At 34.4% G+C, this 13,139-nt stretch overlaps 1 protein-coding gene across 1 annotated transcript in view; it reads left to right on the forward strand.

Moving 5' to 3' along the window:
- Nucleotides 1-250: 250 nt before the first annotated feature.
- ZNF236 (zinc finger protein 236) overlaps nt 251-13,139 on the forward strand; it is a 61,688-nt gene continuing 48,799 nt past the window's right edge. The window contains exons 1-5 of the mRNA XM_010008823.1: nt 251-383; nt 1,612-1,776; nt 4,732-4,910; nt 7,250-7,374; nt 11,068-11,240. Of these exons, the coding sequence (XP_010007125.1) occupies nt 357-383; nt 1,612-1,776; nt 4,732-4,910; nt 7,250-7,374; nt 11,068-11,240 (669 nt within the window). The 5' untranslated portion in view covers nt 251-356. The remainder of the gene's footprint in view (nt 384-1,611; nt 1,777-4,731; nt 4,911-7,249; nt 7,375-11,067; nt 11,241-13,139) is intronic.

Below are 13,139 nucleotides of genomic sequence, written 5' to 3' on the forward strand. Positions count from 1 at the left end.
AGGTGATTATGTCTCTCCTTAGTGACTGGCAGTTTGAGGGATGGATGTGTTCTGTTGACCTGTGTAAATGGAAGCAGTAATGTTTATGTCCAAGATCTTCAAGATCCTGTGAAATGAGAATGTTGTGCAAGTCAAAATCTTAGAGGGGTTTGAATAGTTTCTACTTCAGAGTTCTTTTTTTACAATAAATAAGTAAATGAAATGTGAGTTCATATAAATGTTTCAATGCTTGCTTTATAGATGATGTTCTGATACTGAATACAGAAAACAGTAATTTTCCCCACCAAGTACCTGACTTCCATAAGTGTGAGATCTGTTTACTGTCTTTTCCAAAAGAGACTCAGTTCCAGCGCCACATGAGGGATCATGAGCAAAATGACAAGGTATGAATTTTAGTAGATACAATTTTAGAAGATACCAGTGTATTTTGATATTTTAATATACTATCAAGTAAAGCTAACACAAGACATCACTTTCCAGTTTGTTTTAATCACATCACTAATCACATCCCCCGCTGCTTGGGGACTTCAGAGTTTTATGAAGATTCTGTTTTGTACTTCCTCGTATTTCCTTTGAGACAGGAGCTTACTTTGATGCCATTTAGTTAGTGTTGTTTCTAGTTCCGTAATTTTTAATTTTATTTGATTTATAAAATATTCAGGTAGGTGAGAAGATATATGGGTATGTTTTAATTGAATTTGCAAACTGATTATACACATTAGCAATAAAAAGAAACTAATGCTTATAATGATTAACTGAACCCTGCTAGTCTCTAGTAGCTGTTCCCAGCAATGTCAGACAACCTAATCTAGTATGTATGTATTAGTCAGTAGGTTATTGTCATCGTTTACAAATCAAATTTTGGAAATAATGAGAAAAATACAGGCATGCCTTTTTAAATGGGGGTTTTTGCAGCAGGTTTGATCTGTAATTAAGCATTTAATTTCTCTTCCTTGCTTTCTATTTCACAAAGTTAAAACTACTTTATATGTGATAGATAAATAGTTTTATCACTGTTTGAGGTAGCTGTAGATACAGATTATTTTTTACAAAATGTAGGACTTTAGGATGATAATTCATATGTATACAAAGAACTACTTACAGAAGTTTCAATGTTGTAAAGTTAGTGCCTAAAAAATGGAAATTAATATTCTTAAAACCATGCTATTGCATACTTGTGTAAGTGCTCTTAAGGAATAAAAACTCATTGTGGAGATGCCAGCTGAAGAGCATTCAACCCTGATGTAAACTAAGCTCTTTGCTGTTTTCATTTTTAATTTTACTTAAGGAGAGTTCACAATCTCAGTTAAAGTAGGAAAATTTATTTTTGTCTCTTGTTCATTCTTATCTCCTGTTAACTTCACTGTCTTCATATAGCTTTCCTCCCCCATACACTTTTGAAATGCTGTATTTGCATTTCCAGTAGTGAGATAAAAAAAGAGAAAATAATAAAGACTGTTATTAATAAGGATCATTGTGATATATAGGTAACTTGAATTGCTCTTTTTTATTTTAAACATTTTGATTTTGATGGTTGTATGTGTCACCTAGGGTATATATAACCTCTGAGAATACTGAATTTTGTCTTAATTTTGTGGTTTAAACAAACAGCCTCACAGATGTGACCAGTGTCCGATGTCATTTAATGTTGAATTCAACTTGACACTTCATAAATGTACTCACAATGGTGAAGATCCTACGTGTCCTGTGTGCAACAAGAAATTCTCCAGAGTAGCCAGTCTGAAAGCTCATATAATGCTACATGAGAAAGAAGAGGTAATTTGTTAAATATCATAATTTAAACTTTAAAAAGACATGTAATAATGGTTGTACTTAATCCCTTATATATATGCTTTAGAGTGGAAGATTGAATAAATGGTCGCATTCAGAAGAAGTATAAAACCTGTAGTGTCAAATTTGTTTTAGTAATAGAAGCAGAAATTGATGTACTGGGTATAAGCAAGAGTTTCTTTCCTGTCTTTGCTAACAAAGAGACTTTGTGCATATTTGATAGATATCATATCAGTGAACTTTAACTGGTTAGTTATTTACAAATACTTCTATTTGTAAGGAATTTCTGTGACTTTAGGTACATTGAATGATAAGCCCACGTGTGATAGTGTGGGTGATCAATTTTGATGGCAGATGTCATGGTGCGACACTTGCCATCTATTTCTTGCATCATGAAACTGCTCCTTGTCTAGAAGTACCACTACTTTTTTGAGTGGTTGTTTCACTAGAGAAGAGTTCCTGTTCCTTTCCCCCTCATTATCCATTTTTATAATGCATTTGTTAAATTCTTAGCAAACATGCAGGAGTTTTTATAATGTGCAGTGTAAGAAGCTGAGTTACCAGTTGTGCACATTCTCCCTCCTGTTTGCTATTCTTACTTCTGCTGTTAGAAAGGTGTGTCTGTCTGTATTGAAACATCACAATTTTTCCTGATTGATTGCTCCTGTGAGAAGTTCCAAAAGGAATTTTCTGGGCTATTAAAATCAAGCTTGCAAGAGACAAACTTTTCTCCTCACTTTCTTTGCTGATTTGTGTGTGATAAAACAGTTTAATGAATAAAAACCACAACCCGCATTTGGAATTCTTACCTTTCCGGGTATTTTTCTTTTAAGAGGTCATAAAGAACATACCTTGTGTAAATATTACCAATCTTGTAGAGGATTCTTGGTTGTGTCCATTTCTACTGAGGAAATGTTCAGTGGTATCCACTGCTACTTTTTGACCTGGTGAGACAAGAATGCTAAATAAAAAACTGAAATATTTTAATTTATTGCATTAGACATTCCCCATGAGCATGAGGTTTTCTTGGGCCTTAGGAAAACCTCAATTTGTATAAAAAGTTAAAACTGGTATTAGGTGGATACAAAGTGAAATTTCCATTTTAAAATCCTGGTGTTTGTGGATGCTTTTTGTTTGTTTTGTTGTTGTTGTTTTTTTAAAGAATTTTCGCTGTATGTGGTATCTCCTGCCTTAGCGATGTTATTTGAAAAAAGTGCAAGTTGAAACATTTTACAGATAGTAGGAGTCATTGATACTAAACAGATGAAAATTATGAGTTCCAGAGTCTTCTTTGGATACCACATCTGATAAAATAAAGATAGTCAATGCAGGCAGAACTAGATGAGCAAAGCTTTGTAAAATTATTTTTGAGTTTGACAATTGTAAATGTTACCTAGCAATATACTATCAGCCCCTTTTGTTTAATGTTAAAAGGTGGTTAGTTAAGAAGATTAGTTAACCATAGTGAGGTTAACAATTGTGCAACTTGTTTTGTGGGTGGTGGTGGATGCTTTGTTTTCTTGAGGGACAAAAAAAAATATCTGCAACTGCCTATTCCAGAGAGAGGCTGTTGGGCTTGATGTATTGCTGGTTTTTTTGTACAGTTTTTCTGTTTTACCTTTACCTTGCTTTCTTTCAGCAAATTCCAGAGTAATGAATAAAAATACATAGCTTTTGTCATCTCAACTTCATAAATACAATAAAAATACATAGCTTTTGTCATCTTCAGACTTCTTAGGCTACTGTTTTGGCCACTTAATGTCATAAATGTGCTTCTGAAAAGTGCTGAGAAGCAATTGACAAACTCCTAGTTCTGGGGTCTGTGAGTCTGGTATAACATGCATTGTAAGCTTCAATTCAAGTCATTTTTCCCCACTTGTATGAAAGGATCATGATAAACCACGTTTGTTGTATAATAACAGTATATTTCAATGCGAAGTATTCACATTCGGACTTGAATGTAGATCCTTCTGGATCATTCAAGAAGGGAAAAAAAGGGAGGAGGATAAAAAACATTTCCATTTGCAGTGATAATGACAATTACAGAAAAATGAACCAAGAAAAAAACTGTCTGGAGTTATTCACCCCAGTAACGAACATATAATAAATGCATTGCCAGCGATGGTGAATATTTTTTGATGTTTAATCTTAAATGTGCTTAGATTTTGTAAAATAAAGATACACTGAGAAATGAAACTAATGGTTTTGAAAAGCGAAAAGGAAATCAAATAAATGAGTTTTTAGTTTTCATTGGAATAATACTTGTCTTTGAATCTGCTTCTGAATTCCAGAGAAATGGCAGTGCTTTTGCAGTACAAGTATCATTTCCATTTTAAATGATATGCAATACCAATATGTTTGGAAAGGGATATGTTTAACAGTGCTAAAATTAAGGCGTCAAAAGAATTATGTGTCCCTATTTATTTCTGTCGTCTTTTCTGTGAACTTAGCTGAGGTGGGATTACTGTTAAAAAAGTAGATGACAATCTGGATAACTTTAACCAGTAGAAGTGTAAAATTCCTGAACTTACTGTTAGGAGAGTTTTGATTAAAAAAACAATATTTTTTGCAAGTGTCTATGTAGACCATAGTGTAATGGTACTGAGGTAAATTTCTGTTGTGTGGATCAAGGAAGTAAGGAAAAGTGGTGAGGATGGTGCTGAACTGCTTGTTTCTGCTACTGTATGAACTTTTTCAGAATTCAGCTTCAGTGGAGTTTCTTAAAATACAAATATTACCATAAACTTGCAGTGATTATTGTTCATGATTCCATTATTATGGGGCTCATAAACCTTTCTTGCTTGTATTCTTTTCATTGCTGCTAACTTGCAGCTGCCAAGGTCCATAGAAGGATGCATTCAATTACTTGAGCAAAGCTTGTGCGTGTGTACTGCTGTTTGGAAATATTTAGAAAAATCAGTCTCTTATTATCTCTTTCAGAATCTTATCTGTTCAGAGTGTGGAGATGAATTTACTTTACAGAGTCAGCTGTCTATACACATGGAAGAACATCGTCAAGAATTGGCAGGCAGTAGGATCCACAGCTGCAAGTCTTGCAAAAAAGAATTTGAAACTTCCTCACAGCTAAAGGAGCATATGAAAACGCACTTTAAAATAAGGTGACAGTCACAGGATTGTAACAAAATGAGCAAATGTTCTTTCTCTGGTGGTAGCTGGGAAAAGGAGTAGTTTTTCCAGTCAAAAAAGTACCGTGATCTAGACAGATAATCTATTATCTTTGGTATGCTGTTATGAAAATCATAAAACATTTTAAAAATGTTTTAAAACATTTTAAAAACATTTCTGAAGTAGGTGATTATTTTTGGAGACCATTTTTTCCCCTCCTGTTTTTGTATTTAGGCACCCATACTAAGCATAGTTCTCTCTGCTCACTATTTGTAAAGACAGGTGAAGTGTGTTCATTTTTTAAAAAAGGCTAATAGCAGTACATTGAATTAATTTAATTAATTAATTAATTTTATTTAATTAAGTTTAATTAAATTAGTTAATTTAATTAAATTTATCAGTTCAGATGTAGAAACATGTTGCATTTGTATTCAGTGAACTACTGTCCATAATGGTGCTTTGCTGCTCTTTCACAAGAGTTACCAATGAAATAGATGTATGTGAGTCAGGTTAATGAATTGCATAAGTGTTCCTGCTCCACGTCATCACAAAGCTAAGTAGCTCAGACCTTCTGTTATGCAGTAAACATTGATTTGAAAGGAAAAAAGTGGAAAGTTGGATTATTTTTTTTTATTTGACACAATCTTTTTGTATTGTTGAGTATGAAGAGATGAATTGATGAATTATGAAAAGTTAATGTTTCATCTAACTCTTTAGACTGTGTAGAGTGTATTAAAGTTCAAAGACATAAATCAATTTGATTCCTGCTTTTCAGTGTAAAATAAGCTTCAGAAATCTTTTAGGATATAAAAAAGCTATGAAGAGCCTTGTTTCCTTAATTTTTTTTCAGAGTGGTTGCACTTTCCCTTCCCAAAAATGTGTTCTGTTTTGTCTCTAAACTATTTGAATGGAAAACTGTTATAAAGTTACAATTTAAATTTGGTATCTACCTTCTGCTAAAAAGAAAATTGTCATTACAACTCTAAATGATTAAATACTGGAAGATGATGTGATCTTTAAGGGTTTTCGATACAATTGCCCCCAAATTGGATGTTACTTCTTTTATTAAAATACTGCAGCTATAATTGAAGCAGATGACATTGCTCATCAAAGAGTGTATTCCAGCAGGCTGGTCTAGATCTGTCCTGAGATGAAAATAAGAGGTTGTAACATCTTTGCTGTTCTCTCTCCTCTTCTCCAATCTTCACTTGACTTTACTCTGGATACTTCAATAAATTGTAGTAGATAATTAATATGTAAAGTAAAATACATTAGCCACACTGTGCTTTCTCTGCAAGAATGTAAGAGTTTAAAAATGCGTGTACTATTTCTTTGAAGTAATTGGAATGGAAAATATACTTTCCTTTAAATATACACTTAATATCTCTGTTCTCTTGGGAGCAGGAATATGCAGCATTTGAGCAGAAGTGTAATGATTTCCTGTGTTATGCACAGACTGTTATTTCCCTGCTGTTTATTACATTGTTATACCAGCTTGTGTTTCAGCATGGTGATGTGTTTTGCATATCTGCTCCACATTAGCTAATTCCTTGAGTTATTAAAAAAAACACCAGGTATTTACATTTGTGGAATTTCAGTTAGCTTTAAGGAGTACTGACAAGGTGGATTATTGCACAGGTGTAGATAGGCACTATAGAAGATGTGGAATGCTCTAGGTACAGTAATGGTTTGCCCACTGCCTTCTGGTGTCTGCTTGTTTATCTGAGTTGTGATCCTTTTTTCCAGCATAAAATCAGTTGTTATTTTTCAACGTTGCTGTTGATGTTTTTTCAGCAGTCATTTAAACGAATCAGTTTGATTTACAGATAAATGACTGTTGGTACTATTTATCTATGGAGGTTGTGGTTTGTCTTTGAGGGGCAGTGGTGAGTATTTGGGTTGTTAAATTCCTAACCTGTTTGTGTTAACTTCAGCAATGGCATTTGTACTCTAGTTCATGAGATCTTCATGTTCTAGTTAAGGATGGCAGTCTTACCTATGTACAGGCAAAAGAAATGGACTTGAAAGTTCCCACCAAAATAGTAGTTGTGAAGTCATACTGTACTTCTGGCAGAATTTACAACGCAAATGTCTCTAGAGAGCCTCTAAGATGTATTGATTTTACTACAGAAATAACTAAAATTCTTGGTAAATGTAGGTGCTTAGAAAAGTGCTGTTTACATTGTTCTTTAAGTATCATTAAAGAGTTCGGGTTTTAATTGTTGCAGCTGATACTAGATATTGTCATCAAATTAAGACTGTATGGGGTAGAATAGGCGTCTTCAAAATCATGTTTGATATTAATATAACTTTATTTATTTTTAAATGACAGGGTATCAAATACCAGATCTTATAACAGAAACATTGACAGAAGTGGGTTTACCTATTCCTGTCCTCACTGTGGAAAGACGTTCCAGAAACCAAGTCAGTTAACACGACATGTTAGAATACACACAGGTGAGACTGTGAAAGTAATTATTTTAGTTTGTATTTATTTTGTAGAATTCAGTTAATCTATGAAATGCTAAATATTTTTCTTCCTGTTGGGACTTCAAGTGGTATAAATGCATTTGTCTCATTAGATGCTGTTACCTGTTGCTTTAAAACGTTTAAGTAATTCCTTTGCTTAGGAAATTTACATGCCTTTAAAATTTCCAGATGTATGTCATTAGAAACAATTTAAGAAAAATTTAACTACTTTATAGGTTTCATTTGTTATAGAGTGCCAGTTTTATTACTTTTGATTCAATGGAGGTGCTCCAGTGATGTGCTCTTTGTATGTGCTTTCCATCTTGTGAATAAGCTGCTGTTTGTCTAGTTTTTAGCTAATTCAGGCAGTTCATTATGTAAGTGTGCCTTGTTGTTTGTATTAGCAGTCTGTTCAGAGTGAGGTGATGAGTTGCCATTTACAAGAATGACTTTTGTTTACCAAGGGGAAAAAATAAAAATTCCATGGCGTGACTCTGTCTTAGGAATTTTTTTTAAGTTTTACAGATCTAGTCAGAGTCACAAGAGGTCACCCTTGTACCTGTTTTAAAGTTTCCTCAAAGTAATATAAAAAAAATATTGAAAATTACCTTATTTATTTTAGAGTCTTGTCTCTATTAGAGATATTATTTTAGCTTATTTTAGTAAAAATTAAAGAAACAAGGTTTTAGTTGGTCGAGGACACTTTTTTTAAAGCTTAAAAAAGTTTAAAAGGTTTAAAGGTTTTGAAGGATAAAAGTCCATTTGTCTATTGGGAAACCAGCGACAGAAAATGTAGTCCCTATCTCCACATGACAGTGGGTCATTTTATGTTCCAAGTAGGTAATGAATACTCATTTAATTTGTGAAATATGCTATAAGTCTAAACCTGCAGTTGCTCTGTCTGGTATCCAGTTGCTTGGGGTACTGTAAAAATATGTAGGAAGGAAGAACTCTTCTTTAAAGAACTTAGAATACTTTAGTCTTCACTTGTACATGCTGTTTTAACAACATTACATTTAGTGTCTTAATTCTAATGCTTTTTCTCTTTATAGCTATTAATTTCAAGCGCTTACACCCTTTGGGGAAAATAAAATTAAGTCTTAAAGATTGCAATTCCCATATTAATAATTAAGTAATGAACTCCCCGTCCCTCTTCCCAAATCTGTATTTTATTAAGTTATACGTGAGGAATACAGAAATTCCACATTTCCACACTAGAATTAAGATTCAGTTTTTATAATGAGATTTACAGGCAAACTTAACCTGAAGCAATACTTATTTATGTCCATCAGCAGCTACTAGTAAAAGCTAAGCCTTTTACTTATGAAAGCCCAATAGGAATTTTGTCACCATATTTCAAGGTTTGAATCAGTGTTCTGTATTTGAATATATTAAAAAATATGCAGTTAAAACCTACAGACCGTGAAGCATTTTCAAAACCCATAAGCAGCAGAACAGAAAATAAACACTCCTGCAGAGTTTATACTATGTGAGTTACTTGTAATCTGTTTCAGAAAATAGCTGCTTTTATTTCAAGCTATGTGAATTAAATTAAGAATTCATCATTTTAAACTAGCTGTAATTGAAGCTATACACTTATAAGTAATATGAAAATACTAATGTTTTAGTGTGTGCTCCTCCATGTGTGGAATATTTAGCACATGTTGGTACTTCCTGATGTAGCAGACAATAGCATGGTCATTGTGTTTTTGCTGTAGAAATATGCAAATGCAGTGTTAAATCTTCTCAAGGTCCTGCAGTTACCACAGCTAAACTGTTTACTAAAAGAAAAAAAAGAGTGATGCAGAGTTCACAATGGATATTTCTGATTAACAATTAAGATACATGGATGTAAGAAACTGAATTTTGTTTTTAGTATCTCTGTGTTTATAATATGTAGCTTCCTAATATGTTAATTCAGTTATGTTTTGTTTCTGGGGAATTTTTAATGCTGAATCTGTTAATGTACAAATAACTGTAAGTATGCACAGCACTGAGAACACTAAAATCAGAAGATAGTGACAGAGCATTCCTGGATCAATATTGCCTAGATTTTCTTTAATATTCAGTTGTAATATAAAGATTCAAGATTTTAAAATTATTTTTGAGCAGAGCTGTACAATATCTCATATAATTAAAAAATATTTTCAGTAAGTTGTTGTAAAGAATGAATGGCTTTTAATATTAGTATTAAGGAGCAGGACCTATAGGCCGACTTGGCAGTGTTACGAAAGCTTGCGGAAAAATAAGACTTTTTCATTTTACACTAAAGAAAAGGCTAAATTTTTGACTGTTGGTTATTTATTACTGTGCATTCTGTCCTCTGCTCCTCCCTTTGCAGGTATATGCATTTCATAGGATTTTGTGTAAATGAGCGGTATATGTGTTTTGGTTTTACTTTTCCTCTTTTCCTCCAGTGGTTTAGCGTAGCAGCTTCTGAGAATTTTGCAAACCACAAGATCAAGGAAGCTGTTCTAAATAATTATTTCATACAGGTTTCGTTTATTTTACCCATTTTAACTGATAATCATCAGCTAGGTCATATAATCTTTTCATTGGAGTAGATGCTGAGATTAATGGTCAAGGTAAACAATTTAATTGTCAAAACACCTAATAAAGTTTATTTCTATGTTTATGTTTGTATGTACGGATACATACATGCAATATTTTATTTTACTTGGTAAATTTTTCAGTTAGATACAGGAAACTACTCATGTTAATTTAAAGTTTAACATCTTTATTGCTGACTTGGATGAGGAGATAGAGTGTACCCTCAGTAGGTTTGCAGATGACACTAAATTGGGTGGGAGCGTCGATCTGCTTGAGGGTGGGGATGCTCTGCAGGGGGATCTGTATAGGCTTGATCGATGGGCCAAGGCCAGTTGTATGAGTTGCAGTAAGGCCCAATGTTAGGTCCTGCACTTCAGCCACAATAAATCCCAACAGCACTACAGGCTTGAGGAGGAGTGGCTGGGGAGCTGCCCAGCTGAGAGAGACCTGGGGGTGCTGACTGACAGGCAGCTGAACATGAACCAGCAGTGTGCTCAGGTTGCCAAGAAGGACAATGATGTCCTGGCTGCATCAGGAATAGTGTGGCCAGCAGGACCAGGGAGGTGATCCTGCCCCTGTGCTTCGCCTTGGTGAGGCTGCACTTCGAGCACTGTGTGCACTTTTGGGCACTGCAGGATAGGAAGGACATCGAGGTGCTGGAGAGGGTACAGAGAAGGGCAACTAGGCTGATTAGGTGTCTGGAGAACAGGTCTTACGAGGAGAGGCTGAGGGAGCTGGGGCTGTTCAGCCTGGAGAAGAGGAGGCTGAGGGAGTCCTCATTGCTCTCTACAACTACTTGAAAGGAGGTTGTGGTGAGGTGGGTGTTGGCCTCTTCTCCCTAGTGATAAGTGACAGGGCAAGAGGAAATGGGGTCAAGTTGCCACAGGGGAGGTGCATATTGGATATTAGGAAAAATTTCTTCACAGAAAGAGCAGTGATGCACTGGAACGGGCTGCCCAGGGAGGTAGTGGAGGCAGGGTCCATGGAGGTGTTAAAAAAAGGGGTAGACATGGCACTTCGGGAGATGGTTTAGTGACCACAGGGATGTTGAGCTGGTTGTTGGAATTGATAATTTTGAAGGTCTTCTAGAACCTTAATGATTCTGTGATGCTATGATTCTGTTGCTTTCAGGTGAAAGACCTTTTAAATGCAGTGAATGTGGAAAAGCCTTTAACCAGAAGGGGGCATTGCAGACCCATATGATCAAGCACACTGGTGAAAAACCCCATGCTTGTGCCTTTTGTCCTGCAGCCTTTTCTCAGAAAGGCAATCTTCAGTCACACATACAGAGAGTTCATTCAGAGGTAAATACAATTACTCATAAAGTAGTTGGTGCTAATATACTGCTTATTTAATTTTCAGTATGTAGCTTGTCCTCTTTGCTATTCCTATGCTCTCTAGTGCTTTCTGCAGTCAGTATAAATTTACCACTGTGGGATAGATGGTATTTTTTTGTTTTACCTGTAAATTCAGTTTTCCTAAAATCCCTTAATCTGAATAATCATATACTTAGGATAACCAGCAAAGCCTTTGTTTACCATTGCATTTTCAGCACGTTGATAGATTAGTTAATTACTAATGGGTTTAGGTGTATGAAAATGTGTGTATGCCAGTCTTGGGAGAGCTAGGGCTAGAATCAGATGAAAGTAAATCAAAAGCAGCAAAGCAGAAAATGGTGAAAAATTTCCAGACCAAATAGCAACCCACTAATACCATCACAGCATATTTGCAGTTTGTCTTTGAAGTATGTATCTTAACAGCCTTTTCAGAAGTTTTTCAGCTAAAGATTGAAGAAAATTACAAAATAGGATTTAAAACGTTGTTTTGAACCTTTTTATACTGTTGTTTTGTTGTATTTTATTTTTCCTTTGTAACAGACTATTTTTAAGAGTCAAAAGGTAATGCTGTGGTAGCGCAGTATAATCTTTTGAGCAGCCTTGGCTATGCAACTTTGTTCAGTAAATTTCTTGTTGACTTGAGTAATTTGTGTTTGGAAATACCTATAGAACAAGACCTAGTTTTGATTTCAAAAGTACAAAGTTAATAGAGGCAGGGTTTTTTTCTTACTATTTTTCCTGCATGCAGAATGTAGTCTCTGCTCTCGCTCTTTCCCCTAACTGTCTGAGATTTGCTTTCTTGTTTTCCACTTTATTCTTTGGATGTTTTTACTAAGGATCCTTTTAATGTCTTAGAGATTCTTACTTTTAGGATATAGTCCTTCATAGAATATGTCTTAGTGTTTTGTATTACAGTTAATTATATGAAATAATTTATTTACATTTCACATGATTTTGTATGACTAGTCTTCCTCATTGTTCACAGCTCCCTCTGTGATACCTTTTGTTACATAAAAAGAACACAGCATTAATTTCATCATTTACCTTGTTTTTTTTCAATATGACAAGATTGTTGGGTATCAAGCCAAAAATATTTTTCACTTTTTTCTCTGATACTCTGTTTTTCTGTAAGAAAAAAAGGTTTTGAGATAAGGGACTTTAAGTGATGCCTCTTGATCACATCTTTTGCTATGTTTAGTGATCTTGAGTATATGTTTTAGTTATTCCTTTCAAGAATTTCTTGATTATTTTTTTTCTTTCTTGCTATTGTTGTGTTTACTTCAAGGGTGCATACAGAGCCCTGTTCTTTATTTTATCCTGAGACAGTTACAAAATGTTACAGGCAGTAATAAAATAGGTTGGTTTTTACTTCATGTATCACTGTTTAGTTGTACGAGTATTTTATCTGTTGGTACTTCTTTCTGAAGGTCTTTTCACCAGTTTAAGCTAATACCAGAAAATACAAAATTCCATACTATATTAAAAGCATGTTTTGTTTTGGAGATTTTGTTGTTTCCTACATAATGAAAAGTACTGCACTGGTTCTTACTGTTTTGTGATAGACGAAGGAGAAGGGGGAAGTGAGGATGGTGGGAATCTGCAAATTTACCTGCTTTAATTACCTTAACCCCTTGGCCTGAAAGTTCCAAACAAGTTGCTGCTGATCACTTTCTCATCCTCTGTGTTTAAATTCAGTTCAAACTATATACTGAACTTCGTTGCCCTTGACACTGTTCTTTTTTTGGTGGGTTTCTTATTTGCTTCTTTTTCATGCAGTCTCTATGGCCTGATCCATCTTGCTTTCATTCTACTTTGACCTATAAAATGGATTTTTTTTTTTTTCTTGGAAATTTATAAAAGATATGT

This window comes from Chaetura pelagica, unplaced genomic scaffold (assembly GCF_000747805.2).
Source record: "Chaetura pelagica isolate M959 unplaced genomic scaffold, ChaPel_1.0 scaffold312, whole genome shotgun sequence".
In the NCBI taxonomy this organism is placed as follows: Eukaryota; Metazoa; Chordata; class Aves; order Apodiformes; family Apodidae; genus Chaetura; species Chaetura pelagica.